General features: G+C 40.0%; 1 protein-coding gene across 8 annotated transcripts in view; it reads left to right on the forward strand.

The window, feature by feature from the left end:
• FAT1 (FAT atypical cadherin 1) overlaps positions 1 to 18,738 on the forward strand; it is a 361,321-nt gene that overhangs the window by 108,797 nt on the left and 233,786 nt on the right. For all 8 annotated transcript variants that reach the window (XR_016311628.1, XM_089669573.1, XM_089669572.1 and 5 more), the window contains exon 2: positions 3,469 to 6,757. Coding sequence is in view for 7 of the 8 variants with exons in the window: in XM_089669572.1 (XP_089525698.1) it covers positions 3,469 to 6,757 (3,289 nt within the window). In the remaining variant the exon portion in view is untranslated. The remainder of the gene's footprint in view (positions 1 to 3,468; positions 6,758 to 18,738) is intronic.

Consider the following 18,738-nt stretch of genomic DNA (forward strand, 5'->3'; position numbering starts at 1 on the left):
TAAGGTCACAGAAGGGTTAGTGTTAGGGTTACAGGGAGGGTTAGTGTTAGGGTTACGGGGGAGGGTTAGTGTTAGGGTTATGGGGGGAGGGTACGTGTTAGGGTTACGGAAGGAGGGTTAGTGTTAGGGTTATGGGGGGAGGGTTAGTGTTTGGGTTACAGGGAGGGGTAGTGTTAGGGTTACAGGGAGGGGTAGTGCTAGGGTCACAGAAGGGTTAGTGTTAGGGTTACAGGGAGGGTTAGTGTTAGGGTTACGGGGGGAGGTTAGTGTTCGGGTTGCAGGGAGGGGTAGTGTTGGGGTTACGGGGGGAGGGGTAGTGCTAGGGTCACAGAAGGTATAGTGTTAGGGTTAAAGGGAGGGTTAGTGTTAGGGTTACGGGGGAGGGTTAGTGTTAGGGTTTTGGGGGGAGGGTTAGTGTTAGGGTTATGGGGGAGGGTTAGTGTTAGGGTTATGGGGGGAGGGTTAGTGTTAGGGTTACAGGGAGGGTTAGTGTTAGGGTTACAGGGAGGGTTAGTGTTAGGGTTACAGGGAGGGTTAGTGTTAGGGTTACAGGGGGAGGGTTAGTGTCCGGGTTACAGGGAGGGTTAGTGTTAGGGTTACGGGGGTTAGGGTTAGTGTTTGAGTTGCAGGGAGGGGTATTGTTAGGGTTACGGGGGGAGGGGTAGTGCTAGGGTCACAGAAGGGTTAGTGTTAGGGTTACAGGGGGAGGGTTAGTGTTCGGGTTGCAGGGAGGGGTATTGTTAGGGTTACGGGGGGAGGGGTAGTGCTAGGGTCACAGAAGGGTTAGTGTTAGGGTTACAGGGCGGGTTAGTGTTAGAGTCATGGCCGGATCTCCACCCACGCTGCTTAGTGTGGAATGAGGAATCTATTCGTTTTCTCATGGTCAGCTAACAGGCTAAATGAGAGACATGTATATGTGTGTGGCCAGCTTTAATGAAGGTTACAGGGAAGGTTAGCATTAGGGGGCACAAGGGTAAAGTACTGCTTAGACATTCTGTTCTAAAACCTTGCCAGTAAAAACTCAGGGACACATGCACGTTAAGAGAGTCTGCTACATGTTGATAGGTTGCTAAATTTCTTATTTGAATACAAAATAATGTAGAGTGTAAAAAAAAAAAAACAGCATAAAAACCCTAAAATAGCAAAAAAAGACTTTGCTTCTTATTTTATTTATTGTTTAAAGAGTTTTGGTTAACAATAATTGCAATAAAAATCATATAGTGATAGCATTTTTGAGCCACTGTTACCATTTGCACTGTTAATTAAAGCGAAGTTCCACTCACTCTGTAAAAAAATAAACGTCAGCAGCTACAAAAACTGTAGCTGCTGACTTTTAAAAAACAGCCACTCACCTGTCCCACAATCCTGCGTTTTACCGGCCGTCCTGTATTCCAGGCTCCGGCATCTTCAGCGTGGACACCCGGCTGTGACAGCTTGCGGCTTCACAGCCGGGTGCCCACTGCGCATGTGTGAGTAGCGCTGCGCTTCCTCAATGGCCCCGTCATCTTCTGGGACCTGTCATGTGTCCCACAAGACTTCGGGGGGGGGGGGGGGGGGGAGGAAAACTTCCGCTTCCGATCTCCTAGGCAATCGCAGCGGAAGTGGGTACCTGTCAATTTCGGATACCTGCTCCCCCCACTCCCTAAAGATGCCAATCCTTAATGGGGAGCGGGGGACCAATCTTTAAAGCGGAACTTCCCCTTTTGGGTGGAACTCCGCTTTTAGTATTCCTATATTGAGAAAAAAACGGTATAAGGACTCATGCACACTTGAACTCAAAATCGCCCCTTTCACAGGCTTTTGAGCTTTTTTTTCTACCTCTTAATGACCCTCCATGTTAACCTATGCATCCATGCACACATAGGAGTTTAGAGGCAGGAGCATTTAGATACAGAAAAAAATCAAAAGTGCCTAAACGCACATTAACACTAGGTGTGTTTAGGTCCTTTCTTGTGCTAATGCATTTTAATGGACAGAATTATGGCCAATACAATGTGTTAACGCCAGATGCAGGAACACACATAAATGTGCATGCAAAAACACAGCTTTTTACTGCATTTTTTGCTGCTGCTAAACTCCTGTAGGAAAATAAAGGATCAAGAGAATACAGTGTGCATGAAGCACAACATATTTCTAGAAGAAAAAGCATCATAGGCCAATACATCTCCCATTTTACTTACCAGCCCCCTCGACCACCCATGAACTGCCTATGTAAATACTGACAAGTCAGAGCTTAGTCATATTCCCCCTGACTCCCACATGACAGTGACCATGCTGCTTAATATGATGCGGGGGCTTTGACATCTTTACCATTTTTATATAACTGTATATTTTTAAAATGATGATAATGAAATCCACCTACACTGCCTAATGTCCTCCTTTCAGAACAGACATAGTGTTCAAAACTAAACTAGAACTTATAGTGTAAATAAGAGTTCTGTGGTTTATCATCACTTTTAGAGTAATACATGAATATTCTCGTTGCATAAAGTTTAAAAAAACTCTTGAGTGTTGTTCCTAGATCTTCAGATTCCTTGTTTTTACTCTTCTTATCAGCTGTGTTTTGTTGTTTGTATTTTTATGTTACATGATATGTATTGTACAGTGTGAGTGTCTGTGCCCTGACCTCAATGGGTTTCTGCATAGGTGTCAAATCCCTGCTCATACAGAGTGCTGCAAATAAGCAGTTAATTGAGTTAATTTCAGGAGCACAGTTAGATTCTACAGTAATTTAATTAATGCCAGGCTGCGTTGTGTTGCCTTAATGACATTGGTTGATTTGCTGTATGACACCCAGTGGTGTACCCATTTGATTGTACTAATGATATTAGCTGATTTCTGCTGTGCCCCCCACTGGACTGCCTGGGGTTCAGTTATAATCACCTTCCACTGCTGAAATTAATTTTTGATAAACTACTTATACATTTTGTTGTAAATCTCCCATGGACATTTATTTGGCTCATTTACACATACAAAAGCAGAAATACTCCTAAAATATCATTTTTGTCACACTTGCTAATGTTGGTTGAAGCCAACTTTATTCATTATTTTTAAAGGAGCAATACAATTAAAAATTGTGTTACCTTTTGTTATAAAGCCAACAGTGCTATCCCAAATGTGTACAACCACAAGATTACAATTTAAATTGTTTATACCCTAACATACACAGCTTATACATTTACTGCACCTTTATATTATATTGGTTGCAACAAATTCAAGGGTTTCTTACACTATTGAAAATGCTTCAAGAAATGGAATGGATAAATGTAAAGACACATCAGAAATTGTTAGGATAGATCATAAAAAAACAGATCTACATATGGAGGAAAAATAATTGTGGGAGTCTAAACAATTGTTGATTCGTTGATACTGATTTATTATTATTATTATTTATTTGATTATTATTACCATATTTTCATTCAATGCTTTTGTATTTTAATTAAAGTGTTTTATGTTTTTTAATTGCAGGTGACAATGTGTACATCATCCATCATGGGGAAATACTTGACCACACTGCTCTTATTGATGTTACTGCAACATTTTGGGGACTGTGACAAAAGCCATGGACTGCATTTTCCTGCATCGTTTCAGTTTACACAGCACCAGTACAATGCCACTATCTATGAAAATTCTGCTGCAAAGACTTATGTGGGCCACCCAACAAAAATGGGTATTTATTTTAAAGACCCTTCCTGGGACATAAAGTACAAAATAGTCTCTGGGGACAATGAAAACCTTTTTAAAGCTGAAGAGCACATTTTGGGGGACTTTTGCTTTCTGAGGATACGAACCAAGGGAGGTAACACAGCGATACTGAACAGGGAGGTCAGAGACCACTACCTCCTTTCTGTCAAAGCTATAGAGAAGAGTTCCAATGCTGAAGCACGCACAAAAGTTAGAGTTCAAGTGCTGGACACAAATGACTTGAGGCCATTGTTTTCACCCACCTTGTACAGCGTTTCTCTGCTTGAAAACACAGCAATAAGGACCAGCATTGCGAAAGTCAGTGCAACAGATGCCGATATTGGTACCAATGGGGAATTCTACTACAGCTTTAAAGAGAGGACTGACATGTTTGCTATACATCCTACTAGTGGTGCTATTATATTAACTGGAAGACTTGACTACTCTGATACCAAGCAGTACAATATGGAAATCCTCGCAATTGACAGAGGAATGAAGTTATATGGAAGTAGTGGCATTAGTAGTATGGCCAGGCTGAACATTCATGTGGAACAAGCCAATGAGCATACCCCTGTTATCTCTGCTGTTACACTAACTCCCTCTGAGCATGATAAAGATCCAACATATGCAATTTTATCTGTTGATGACCATGACCAAGGGCTCAATGGTGAAATTGCCTCCCTAAGCATTAGTGATGGGGATCCCTTTATGTATTTTAGGACCAACAGATCCTTTCCTGGAAGTAAAGAATATAGGCTTGTAGCTGTTAGGGAGATTGATTGGGAAACACATCCTTATGGCTTCAACTTGACACTACAAGCTAAGGACAAGGGCTCTCCACCACAGTTTTCTCCTCCAAAGGTCATCCATGTGACAGCTTCAAGATTTAAACATGGACCAGTAAAGTTTGAAAAAGATGTTTACAAAGCAGAAGTGAGTGAGTTTGCGCCCCCCAATACACCCATAGTCATGGTTAAAGCTGTGCCAAGTCATCCACATTTACAATATATTTTTAAATATGCTTCAGATAGAAGCAAATTCAATTTAAACCCAATCACTGGCCTCATAACAACTTTGCTGCCTGTAAGGGCAAAACATTCCTCGCACATTGAACTGGATGTTATGACCAGTGACAAAAAAGCTTACACAAAAGTTATGATAAAAGTCCTTAGCACAAACAGTAATCCACCTGAATTTACCCAAACCTCCTATAAAGCCGTTGTGGATGAAAATGTCCCAGTAGGTAGTCCTGTGCTTACTGTCAAAGCCATTGACCCAGATGAAGGGGAAAATGGTTATGTCACCTATAGCATTGCTAATCTTAATCCGGTGCCATTTGTCATCGATGCTTTCTCTGGTGTGATTGGTACAGCAGAAGAATTGGATTATGAGCTGATGCCAAGAGTTTATACCTTAAAAATAAGGGCATCTGACTGGGGATTGCCTTACCGCAGAGAGGTTGAAACTCCTGTCACAGTGACTTTAAATAATTTAAATGACAACACACCAATGTTTGAGAAGATAAATTGTGAAGGTTCTGTACCCAAGGATCTTGGCATAGGGGAACAAATAACTACTATTTCTGCTATTGATGCCGATGAACTCCAGCTGGTAAAATACAAAATAGAATCTGGGAATGATTTTGATTTATTTACACTAAATCCTAATTCGGGGGTCCTTTCTCTGAAACAGTCTCTTTCCGAAGGCCCTGGAGCAAAAGTATCCTTTCACAGTTTGAGGATTACTGCTATGGATGGAGAAAACACAGCCAAATCAATCTATATTAATATTACTGTGACTGCCAGTCGAAAGGCTGTTCATTTACAGTGTGAGGAAACTGGAGTTGCCAAATTACTTGCTGAGAAACTTCTTCAAGCCAACAAGTTATTTAACCGTGGATCACTAGAGGAAACTTATTTTGACAGCCACTTGACAAATTCACATGCACCTCGGTTTACAAACACGCTTTCTAGCAGGATTGTAATCAAAGAGAATGTGGCTGTGGGATCAGGTGTAATCCATATGGAAGCTAATGACCTTGACTCTGGTTTTAATGGCAAGCTGGTATACGCTATTTCAGGAGGTAACAACGATAGCTGCTTCACTATAGATATGGAAAATGGTTGGTTACAAATTCTTTCACCACTTGATAGAGAACAGAAGGATCAGTACACGTTGAATATCACAGTTTATGACCTTGGGATACCACAGAAATCTGCTTGGCATCTTTTGGACATTGGAATTCTTGATGCTAACGACAACCCTCCAGAGTTTCTTCAAGATAGCTACTCTGTTGAAGTGAAGGAGAATGAAGAAGGGAACCAAGCCATTCTAAAAATAGAAGCTTTAGACAAAGACCTGGGAGCCAATAGTGATGTGAGATATTCCATTCTTACAGACACAAACCTCTTTACTATCGACAGTGTGACTGGCATAGTGAAGACCCTTGAACCACTAGACAGGGAAAAACAGGACACTCATGTGCTGAAAATAGAAGCCAGAGACCAAGCAGAGCATGAACCTCAATTGTTTTCAACCGTGTTTCTAAAAATATTAGTGGAAGATGTCAATGACAACCCTCCTACCTTTATCCCAGCCAACTATCATGTTAAAATCCGAGAAGATCTTCCCATAGGAACTCTAGTTACATGGATTGAAGCTTATGACCTTGACATGGGGCTTTCTGGTCAAGTTCGATATAGTCTTCTAGAAAATGGTGATGGGAAATTTGAAGTAGACAAACTGAGTGGTGCCGTGCGGATAGTACAGGATTTAGATTATGAAGAAAAGCAAATTTATAATCTGACTGCTCGGGCAAAAGACAGGGGGAAGCCCAGTTCCTTGTCATCCACATGCTACATCAGTATTGAAATTATTGACGTGAATGAAAACCTACATACACCGTTGTTTGCAAACTTTGTTGGCAAAGCAGTTATTAGAGAGGACGTTCCTATAGGAGCACCTGTGATGACCCTGTTGGCCCATGATGAAGATTCAGGAAGAGATGGAGAAATCCGATATTCAATAAGAGATGGCTCTGGAGTTGGAGTCTTTACCATACATGAAGAAAAAGGTATTATCTCCTGTAGATTTATATTTATAACTGTGTTGAATAATGCATTGTCTGGCAGATAGTTCTAGATCATGATACATTCCCTGGAATTTATAAAGACTGGTGCAGGCAGATTTTGTGAAAGTGTCTCTCAGTCGAAAAGTGGTGAAGAATGCTTCAAATTCATGTACCTGTCTAGAACTTGTACTTGAATTTGGCTCATGCTGCACCACATTTAGAATGCATTCAAGACACTTTCACAAAATCTGAGCTAGTTTTTCTCTCTGTACACTAAAAGAGAGTTAGTCCTAATTAGCTCCACTTTCACATTTGTTGCATTCAGTGTGACACAATCTAAAGTGTAACATTTTGGAAATACCTGAATTTGGTGCACGAGTCGCTGTCAGAACCAAAAGTGTCGCAAATGCTTCATGAATTTGGCGCAACACAGTAAAAAAAGGAATTAACTTTATATTCCTGCAGTTTTGTAAATCATCGTTCAAAGAGTTGCACTAATTTTCTTAAAGCTGAACTCCGAGCTAACAGCTAAATTCACAGTTGAAAACCAAAGGTGTGAAATGTCTTACAAGCTTCAGCTTTGTGATTCAGGTAACTATGCCAGATTGTATTTCTTTCCAGTCTGTGATTGAACAACGACTGAGCCGCGGCACACTGATAGGGCCATCTCTATGCTCTTCCCTCCTGTAAGCACATTCTTAGTGTTGAACCGACAGTACTGAGCAAAGCAATAGAGCCATGTTTGGCTGCAAATTCTGCCTCTATCTCTTTTGGTGTGAGTACTGCCATACGGCGGATTACAGGAGGCAATCCTCAAAACAGATTTAGGTACTTGTATGTAAAATAAATGTAATTGTGTTTAATTGAAGGCATAGCTAGATTCAATTGTCATTTTAATATTTGGAGTTTACCATTAATGAAATCACAATGTTTTCTTGATTAGTTTTTTTCCTGCAACTCCTACACACCCCTGGATTCTTTGGTCCTGAGGGTTCAGATCTACTTGCTGGTTGAACAAAAACAACTGACTATGTATGGGCTGCCTTAGACCATGGGTATATGCCACTACCTTCAGGTGATAGAACACTGGCAAGTGCAGCTCAGTGTACATTTTGGCATAGGTCCTTTTTGCAGGAATGAATGAGCTTATGTGCATTTCAGCCAGCCATAGATGGTTTGAATCTTGGCCAGTTCAGCAGGGATCTGCTGAGTATCAAACCATCTATGAGTAGACCGATTGTACCCAATTCAACTGTAGTATGACTTGGGTACAACCAGCCTGTCTGATTTTTCATGTGATTATTCCTAGTGGCTATAGCTGCTAGCAATAATCACTGTGTTCACCCAGCAGGGACAGCTCCCCGTGCCCCACCCATCAGGAGTAGCTCAGCGGGAGGGATTCCCCCCATCAACACTGACTGTGTTGATGGAGGAATTGTGCGAATTTCTTAAGAAAATCACATAATCTATGGCCAACTTTAGTCAGTGATGTTGAAATCGAACTCCAGGAACTATATTTTTGTGTACCTACATTGGGACAGCTTGGCTCAATGCAAGTATCCATATCTGACATCCACAGGATGACTGGGGATCCTTTAAATCACTGTAGTAGTTTACGCTACATTCAGTCGGAGCTGCAATCTACCAGGTCCTGTGTGAGCGGCTTCCTCTCTTCACACTGATCACAAGGGGTTGCTACTCAGCATTGCTGCTATTCATAGAAAACATTTTTTTTATCAATGAATATAAAACATTCTTTAATTAGACAAGGTGGAGAGGTAGGGCAGTGATACTATGATCCCCAGCTCATCCAATCAGAGAAAGCCTTGTATTTATTGAAAAAATACAAGGTGTTCTGTGAGTGGTGGAGATCCGAAGCAAGCGACTCAGTGTTCAGTGTGCAGAGTAGAAGCTGCTTACACAAACCCAAAAGATCGCATATATTACTGTAGTACAGTAGTTTACAGCATCCCCAGTGACCCTCAGAATATCAGATATGGATAATATCATCCAGCCAAGCTGACCCACGTAAGTAGGTGAAAAATGTAATTCCTGAAATTCAGCTGTAAAAGGAAACCATGTCAAGTATCATGAAGTATAAATGGCACTAGTTGTTAGGACTGACCAAGTGCAAAACATAAATAAGGACGAAGTCCTCCTGTGTGGTTTATGAGCTAGACTTGGTTGTTTTGCTGGCTTTCATTTGCCTTCTTCCAGCTGCTAAAGCAATTATGTTCCAATTATGTAAATAGATAATTTGCTGTTCCTCCCTGTCCTATCTCCCTGTTAAATCATGTATGTTAATTTATTTGGATGGGAAGATGTTCGGGATCTCTGTACCTGTCTTTTTCTTCTTTCCTTTGTCATTCTGTACTAGGGAGATAAAGCACAGGAAATTATGTTTTGAGTATTATCAGGAAAATGTGTTTGCTTTTCATGTACGGGGAAGAAAAAGGAGAAGCGTTAAATGCAGTTATCGCCAACGCCAACTTCAGATACATTTTTCTGTGGATCTGTTGTGTGTTTAGTATTATTCCTTTATCAGTGTTTAAATTCTATAGCTTGTTCTAAACTGCTCGGGCCTCTTTGATGTAAAACAAACATGTTTGTTTTGCTGTGGGCTGGGAATCTGCTGAAGCAGCCTGAGCATTTTTGAACATCCTGCTGAGTGAGGCAGGCTGGCAGGTAAATAGAGGGAACTTTGTCCCACCCTTATTTCATCTGCTCATTCTTTATAACATGGACGGGCATTGTAAATGGTGTTTGGACAGCCCTATTACCTTTGAATGACTTCATGAAAGACGCGCTGCAAAATAATATTCAAACTAAGAAATTTGCACGGTGTGTTCATTCAGTAAAGAAGAACAATGGGCTTTGATGATGTGCAGAATGGAGTAGCCAAAGGAAGTTATCACATTTCCATTTTAAGGGTCAATCCTCCCAAAACATAATTCAGTTTTTGGTAGTTGCTGAAGAGTTGATACACTTGAAAGTTTCTTATATCTTCCAGGGGCTCTTTTGATGGGATATCTGGGCTCAAGTACTTGAGCCTCCACACTTGCTGTAGTCATTTTAGGAGGCTCTCACCCTCCTTGTTGGATTTTTTAAATTAGTTTTATATTATAGAAAATGCAGCAAAGGTGTTGGAACACATAAAGGTGAACAGGGAACACGCACAACTCCCAGGTGGATAGGAATTATAGCTGGGAGGTCTCACTGTTTGAGAACCCAAGACATAAAAGAAGACACGGGTTGACTGAGACCACTAGGTTACATGTAAGAATAAAATATTACTTTTTGGGTGGACTTTTTTAAAGGAACAGTTGATGAAAGTGGAAAAATAGTGCTGGACCTATAGAGATATTCTCTACTAATACTATCTTAAAGTACTTTTGTTTATGTATATAATCTGGTTCCCTGACTGGCAGCTTGTACACTCCAGAGCAGCCTTTCTCAGCCTTTTCAACACAGAGAAACCCTTCAAATAACTTTCCGGTCTCAGGCAACCCCTGCTAAAAATTACTATATCTACAACTCATGATACATTTGTGTGGTGGTCAGTGGAAAGATTGCTTCTTACACTTGTAGTCATTGGGATGAATTAGCCCCTTACAGATAGCTAAAAAGATCAATAGTGTCAGGGGGAACTTATCTGAGGGTCTGTAATTGCTCATTGCTCAAGGAACCCCTAGCAGCTTCTGGAGGAACCCTAAGGTCCCATGGAACTCTGCTTGAGAAACCCAGCTCAAGAGGATCTCCACAATCTCCTTGGCTTGTATTGTAATGTAACAAAAATGGAAATTGAAAAAAAGAGGTCCAGACACAACTTTATTCCAATAAAAATCAGGGGGACAATCCTTATTTCAAAAAAAGTCTTTTAAAGGAAAACTGGGCTATGGCAATCATGGATGCTGCTATGTATTTCCTATTTTTTAGAAAATACTAATAGCCTGGTTGTCTCTGGATCTGGATGGTGAAACAAAAAAATCTATTCATGTATTCTTAACTAACAAAAATGCCTTCTATTGCACTCAGCCTCCTCCAAATATCCAAGTTGACCAGTCTAACATTTGGGAGCTTCCTGTAACATATCAGAAGAAATTTGACTTTAAAGCAGTATTAAATGCAAAAGCAAACATTTATATTATTGCAGCTTACCAATTCTTAGATGTGATGGCTGCATTCTTTTTTTAGGCTTTTGTCTATTTTCATCAGTTGATCTGTCTAGTAAGTCTGTTGTTTTTTAAACAAAACAAGCTCTCCAGCAGAATGCATCAGTTACAGAGGTGAGATAAACCATTTAACACTGGCAGTGGTGTTTACAATGATCAGCTTTTATTTATTCGTGTAAAACCTTTATCCCAAAGGTGTATCTAAATCTGCTAGCACATCTAACACCCACCCCCCAGATTGACAATGCTACTATCCAAAGGTGTCTCCTGTGCTCCTTCATCCCAAGTGGGGTCACTCTAATACAGGAGGTATATTACTGGCCAGATCACCATATGAAAACGGAGGGAAAAAGCCTAAGAAAAGAAAACTGATGCAGTCACCCCATCTAAGAATTGGTAAGCTGCAATATATTACATTTTTGGTTTGGAGTTTTATAACAACCAAAACGCATGAATATCTCTAGGGACACTTATTAGTGCTGGAAATGATCATATGTGACACACCATCAATTGGATGATATTTCAGTATTTCACGGCTTTCTGGAACCATGCTATATAGAAACAGTGATCTCTTGAGAATGTCATTATCAATATAATTTCTTTACTTTCCAATGTTCCACTGCTCCATTTCTTATTTCCCTGTTCTAGTCTCTGCTACTGAAAGGAAACAACGAATAACTGTTGCAAATACTGAGCTTTGTTTTGGAATTGCCTAAGTAAGAATACAGTATTTATGGGGTTGATTTACTAATACTGGAGAGTGCAAAATCTGGTGCAGCTTTGTATAGAAACCAATAAGCTTCCAGGTTTTATTGTCAATGCTTAACTGAACAAGCTGAAGTTAGAGGCTGACTGGCTGCCATGCACAGCTGCACCAGACGTTGCACTTTCCAGTTTTAGTAAATCAACCCCAATATGTCTATTCATGGATTCAAAATTCTCATGTTTGCAGAATAATATAAGGTCTCAAGACAGGTCTAGTTACCTTGGGGGGAATTGGAGGAGCTACATTATTATTCTCATTACTTATGCGTACCAAACTGAGGATCTTCAGTGAGTAGGTTTTTAATGGGAAAAGGGTATGCTAGTCTATTTTCAATTTTGTTCAATAAATTGTTTCTTTTGGAACCGGATGCTGATGCTAGTGCGTTATTTATATTTTTGCGGTGTTAGTGTTATAAAACCTATGTTTTCTTATCATATATAATATATACAGTCATGGCCGAAATTGTTGGCACCCTTGATATTTCTCCAGGAAATCATGTATTTCTCACGAAACGTATTGCATTAACACATGTTTTGCTATACACATGTTTATTCCCTTTGTGTGTATTGGGACAAAACAAAAAAAGGGAGGAAAGAAAGCAAATTCGACATAATGTCACACAAACCTCCAAAAATGGGCTGGACAAAAGTATTGGCACCCTTTCACAACTGCGGATAAATAAGAATGTTACAAGCATGTGATGCTCCTGTAAACTCACCTGGGGCAAGTAACAGGTGTGGGCAATATAGAAATCACACCTGAAAGCAGATAAAAAGGAGAGACGTTCACTTAACCTTTGCATTGTGTGTCTGTCTGTGCCACACTAAGCATGGACAACAGAAAGAGGAGACGAGAACTGTCTGAGGACCTGAGAACCAAAATTGTGGCAAAATATCAACAATCTCAAGGTTACAAGTCCATCTCCAGAGAACTAGATTTGCCTTTGTCCACAGTGCGCAACATTATCAAGAAGTTTGCAACCCATGGCACTGTAGCTAATCTCCCTGGTCGTGGACGGATGAGGAAAATTGATGAAAGATTGCAACGCAGAATAGTCCGGATGGTGGATAAGCAGCCCCAAACATGTTCCAAAGACATTCAAGCTGTCCTGCAGGCTCAGGGAGCATCAGTGTCAGCGCGAACTATCCGTCGACATTTAAATGAAATGAAACGCTATGGCAGGAGACCCAGGAGGACCCCACTGCTGACACAGAGACATAAAAAAGCAAGACTACAGTTTGCCAAAATGTACTTGAGTAAGCCAAAAGCCTTCTGGGAAAACGTCTTGTGGACAGATGAGACCAAGATAGAGCTTTTCGGTAAAGCACATCATTCTACTGTTTACCGAAAACGGAATGAGGCCTACAAAGAACAAAACACAGTACCTACGGTAAAATATGGTGGAGGTTCAATGATGTTTTGGGGTTGTTTTGCTGCCTCTGGCACTGGGTGCCTTGACTGTGTGCAAGGCATCATGAAATCTGAGGATTACCAAAGGATTTTGGGTCGCACTGTAGGGCCCAGTGTCAGAAAGCTGGGTTTGCGTCCAAGATCCTGGGTCTTCCAGCAGGACAATGACCCCAAACATACGTCAAAAAGCACTCAGAAATGGATGGCAAAGAAGCGCTGGAGAGTTCTGAAGTGGCCAGCAATGAGCCCAGATCTAAATCCCATTGAACACCTGTGGAGAGATCTTAAAATTGCTGTTGGGAAAAGGTGTCCTTCCAATAAGAGAGACCTGGAGCTGTTTGCAAAGGAAGAGTGGTCCAAAATTCCGGGTGAGAGGTGTCAGAAGCTTATTGATGGTTATAGGAAGCGACTGATTTCAGTTATGTTTTCCAAAGGGTGTGCAACCAAATATTAAGTTAAGGGTGCCAATACTTTTGTCCAGCCCATTTTTGGGGTTTTGTGTGACATTATGTCATATTTGCTTTTCTGCCTCTGTTTTATATTTGTTCCAATACATACAAAGGGAATAAACATGTGTATAGCAAAACATGTGTTAATGCAATACCTTTTTTGTGTGAAATACTTGATTTTCAGGAAAAATATCAAGGGTGCCAACAATTTCGGCCATGACTGTATGATGGATGTGGTAGCCCATAAACAGCAGTATTTTGTTGGTGCTGGCTTTATAATTTATTTACTGGGGTCTCCAGATGATGAAGTGGCCTCATGGCCTATTTTCTAACGTTGAAGTATATATATATATGTATATACACTATATTGCCAAACATATTGAAACACACCTACAAATCATTGGATTCAGATATTCCAATCATCTCCATGGCCACAGGTGTATAAAATCGAGCACCTAGGCATGCAGATTGCTTCTACAAACATTTGTGAAAGAATGGGTCGCTCTCAAGAGGTCGATGAATTCAAGTATTGTACCGTGATAGGTTGCCACCTGTGCAATAAGTCCATCTGTGAAATTTCCTTGCTACTAAATATTCCACAATCAACTGTTAGTGGTGTTATAACAAAGTGGAAGCAACTGGAAACAACAGCAACTCAGTCACGAAGTGGTAGGCCATGTAAAATGACAGAGAGGTGTCAGCGCATGCTGAAGCGCTCAGTGCGCAGAAGTCGCCAACTGTCTGCAGAGTCAATAGCTAAAGACCTCTAAACTTCGTGTGGCCTTCGGATTAGCACAACAGTGCATCGGGAGCCTCATGGAATGGGTTTGCATGGCCAAGCAGCTGCATCCAAGCCTTACATCATCCAGTTTAATGCAAAGCATTGGATGCAGTGGTGTAAAGAACGATGCCACTGGACTCTAGAGCAGTGGAGACCTGTTCTCTGGGGTCAACGATCACACTTCTCTGTCTGGCAATCCAATGGACGTGTCTGGGTTTGGCGGTTGCCAGGAGAACGGTACTTGTCTACATTGTGCCAAGTGTAAAATTTGTTGGAGGGGGGATTATGGTGTGGAGTTGTTTTTCAGGGGTTGGGCTTGGCCCTTTAGTTCCAGTGAAGGGAACTCTGAAGGCGTCAGCATACCAAGACTTTTTGGACAATTTCATGCTCCCAATTTTGTGGGAACAGTTTGTGGATGTCCTCTTCCTGTTTCAACATGACTGCTCACCAGTGCACAAAGCAAGGTCCATAAAGACATAAAGGTCCGTAAAGACAGCAAGCCAAGCCTTCTCTATTGATATCAGTGCCTGACCTCACAAATGCACTTCTGGAGGAATGGTCAAACATTCCCATAGACACACTCCTAAACCTTGTGAACAACCTTCCCAGAAGAGTTGAAGCTGTTATAGCTGCAAAGGGTGGGCCAACACAATATTGAACCCTACAGACTAAAACTGGGATGCCATTAAAGTTCATGTGCGTGTAAAGGCAGGCGTCCCAATACTTTTGGCAATATAGTGTGTATATAATTTCATAATTTGCCTGGAGTTCTTGTTTGCTTCAGGTTTCATTCATGGAAGCATTTTTAATCATTTTCATTGACTCTGGACAAAAATTGGATCAAACTAATCAAGAGCGGGTTGCAGCCTTTGATACATGATTTTGTTTTGAAACAAAGACATCTGCTTCGCTTTAAAGGTGTTTTCTTGGGTCAAAGTAACAAGGGGCTGAAAATGATTAGGTAATGTTTACTCTTTGCTTTGAAGAAAGAAGTTTAATCATACTGTGCCTTCTTGTACATAAAAAAGAACACGTCAGCAGGATTCTAGTCTAAACCCCTTTTCATCAGACTAATACTTCAAGACACCTTTCAGTTTATTTTCAAATAACAACATAAAAACACTCTAGATATATTTGCAAGTGTATTATATCAGATCTTTGTGGCAGGTACATGTAGCTGTAACTTTTTCATTCTGAACTACTAAGAGTGCATTTTTCAGATATTTACCTTTACTCTATTTTATTACCAAGGGAGCTGATTAAGCCCCATTTCTGTTGACATGGAAATGGTCTTTAAACACACATAATTAAAATTTAACCATTTAAAACAAAGGAACAACTACAACAAAGAAAATGCAATCAACTTTCTACTGAGCAGCTATTTAAAAAGTTCAGGCTGTGTATTCAGATTCTAGAAGCAATTAAAGTTGCAATTACACTGTTCTAAGAATCTAAGAAAACAGGTATAATGCCAGTGACAAGAGGTTTTTTTTTGTTTTTTTTTGTAATCTCGTTTTTTTTTTATGGATAATGATACTTGTTTTAACTCCCCCAAAATATACAATTTCTACTGTATATATATATTTATTTATTTCAAGTACTTATATAGTGCTGTTAATTTATGCAGCGCTTTACACATATATATTGAATATGCAAATCAGTCCATAACCCCCAAGGGCTGTACAATCTAAGGTCCCTAACTTACATTCATACATACACATACTAGGGCCAATTTAGACAGGATCCAATTAACCTACCAGCATGTCTTTGGATATATATATATATTACATGTATTATGTTATATATTATATATATATTATTATTATTATTATTAATAAATACTAATCACCCTATGGCGAGCATTGCTTCCTTGTGATAATAGATTCATTTGTAGATCACATTAAAGTAAGATTAGGAGTGGAACAAGTGTCAGGTGTTATGGCATTCCCAGCTTTCATACATGACATTATCGCACCAGTCTGAACTTCAGCTCAGTGTTCAATATGATGTCTGTGCTGTCACAGCATTCAGTGTAATGCACCCCAGGGAGAAGCGGATCTTTTTTGGGCACTCTTTGCAGTTATTCTATCCAATTCATTTCTGCTCTGGTATCATTCCACTTCACCTCTTTTTATTTCAGGTCTTAAAGCTGACTTTGTCCCCCCCCCCCCTTAAAATTTGCCAATACAGAGTAATCATATGTAGCTAAAACTGTGCATAAGTCCATGCAGCTTTTTATGCAATGTTGGCATTTATCACGCTGCTACTTTCCTGCTTTTACCTCCTGCATTGCAATTTTAAAATATTATTTCATAGTCGGCTGGCAGTTCCTTCTCTGCTCCCTGTGCCAGCCGACTGTGCATTTATTTTTTATTATTATTATTATTATTATTATTTATTGCAGGTACTTATATAGCTCTGTCAATTTACACAGCTTTATATATATATTGTACAGTCACATCAGTCCCTAACAAGGGGCGTACAATCTAAATTCCCTAACTTACATTCATACATACACATACTAGGGCCAGTTTTAGACAGGATCCAATTAACCTCCAATTAAAAAAAGCCTTCCCTGAGATATTCTGAGAATCTGAGAGCTACATCTCGCACATTCGTAGTATGATAATACTGGAAGATCACACAAGATCTTGAAATATAAGAATTAGATCTCCCTGAAGGTGCCTTTAGGGGAAACAAGGAGGCAGACACCTTAAAGGGTATGTTAAAGTGATTGTAAAGGCTCACGTTTTATTTTTACCTTAATACATTTTTTGAAGGTAAAAAACCTTCTATGCTACAGGTTCCTCCCAGCCCCCCTTATACTTACCTGAGCCCGATCTTAATCCAGCGCTGAGCCCAAGAGCAGCAGCTCTCTCCACTCTCCTCATTGGGCAGAGTGTAGCAGCAGAAGCCATTGGCTCCTGTTGCTGTCTATCAAATCCTGTGACAAGGGAGATGGGAGGCAAGGCTGAGCTGCATTGTCTGTGTCTATAGATACAGGAGGCAGCACAGCGTGTTTGAGCGTGCACAAGTGCCCTCAGAGAAAGCAGATTGCTATGGATGCACTTGGGGAGAATTCAGGAGCGCTGTTGGGGGAACCGAGAAGAGGAAGATTAGGGCTGCTCTGTGCAAAACTGCTGCACAAAGCATGTAAGTATAACATGTTTAATATTTAAAAAAACAATAATATTCGCAATCACTTTAAGGCCAAACTTTTTACTTTTAAGAAACAAATGTTGGGTGAATTTTAGCAAGATGGGGAAAGGTCCACTTTAATGTACTCATATTTTTAAAATTCATACTGGAAATTCCAGAATAAGAGAAATTTGATATCTTAAACAACTATATGCTAAGCTAGAGTTTTCATTTGATGAGCAACCAATGAGATTTCATTTTTCATTTCTCAAGTTGGTTTCCAGAAGACGTAACAATAATTCTTTATTAGAATGAGTTAAAGAGGCTTATTTTTTAGAGTTATTTGATGTTATATGGCTCAATTTTAGGGTGAGCAATTGTTGCTTTAGTTTGTCATTTGAATAATAGCTGATAACATTGGGATTGTAATTGCTGTGCACTTTAAACAATCATCTGCAGAGAATGAATTGGTAACTAATTGCAATCAATATCTTCCAATTCTTTCAGTTGTAAGCAATCATTTCTGTATGCAGGATGTTGTTGTTCGTGTTTGTCAAATTACCATTAAATATTTGTATAATCTTTGGAAAAATTGACCGGTGTATGATAAACCTTCGATTTAAGATATCGATGAACTAATTTTAAACACCAGGCTTTCTGCAGTTATATTTGGAAGCACATGCTCTTTAAAAGATAAACATTTAGCAAATAAGAAAAAATTAATATAGCATACACAATTGCGAAACAAGCCGTATTGTCATTTATTATTATTAAAAGTATTTCCTTTTCAGTCTGCAGTGCTATAAATGTATTTAAAAATCAAAACAATATGGCAACCTGAAAGCAACTGTTTGGAACTACCCCAGAAATGTAATTTCCTGCTTGTGCAATTGGCTCACTGATTTTCACAGTAGTCTGCACTGAGAGAAAGGTTGGATTTTAGGAATCCTCTGCAACAAAAATGTCAGTTTTGAGGAGATTCTCCTAAAGGGTTAATCCTTTCTAAAGGAATGCAGTGGCTGCCACTCTGTTCTTTAGAGGCCTGCAAGTGCATCAGGTGATCAAAAATGAAAAAGTCACTTCCATTCATAATCAGTTTTGTATTAGACATGATCTAACAATGAGCAGAAACTGGTTGAATGCAGTGTTCTCTGATTGGATGAGGTGGGTGGTGACATCATGCTCTCTACCTTATTTAATCAGAGAACGCTTTGCATTTATTCAGAAGATGCAAAGTATTCTCTGAATGGCACCCATGCCAAGTGGCC

This window comes from Staurois parvus, unplaced genomic scaffold (genome assembly GCF_062004578.1).
Source record: "Staurois parvus isolate SC_StPar_1 unplaced genomic scaffold, SC_StPar_1.0 ptg000080l, whole genome shotgun sequence".
NCBI classification, from domain to species: Eukaryota; Metazoa; Chordata; class Amphibia; order Anura; family Ranidae; genus Staurois; species Staurois parvus.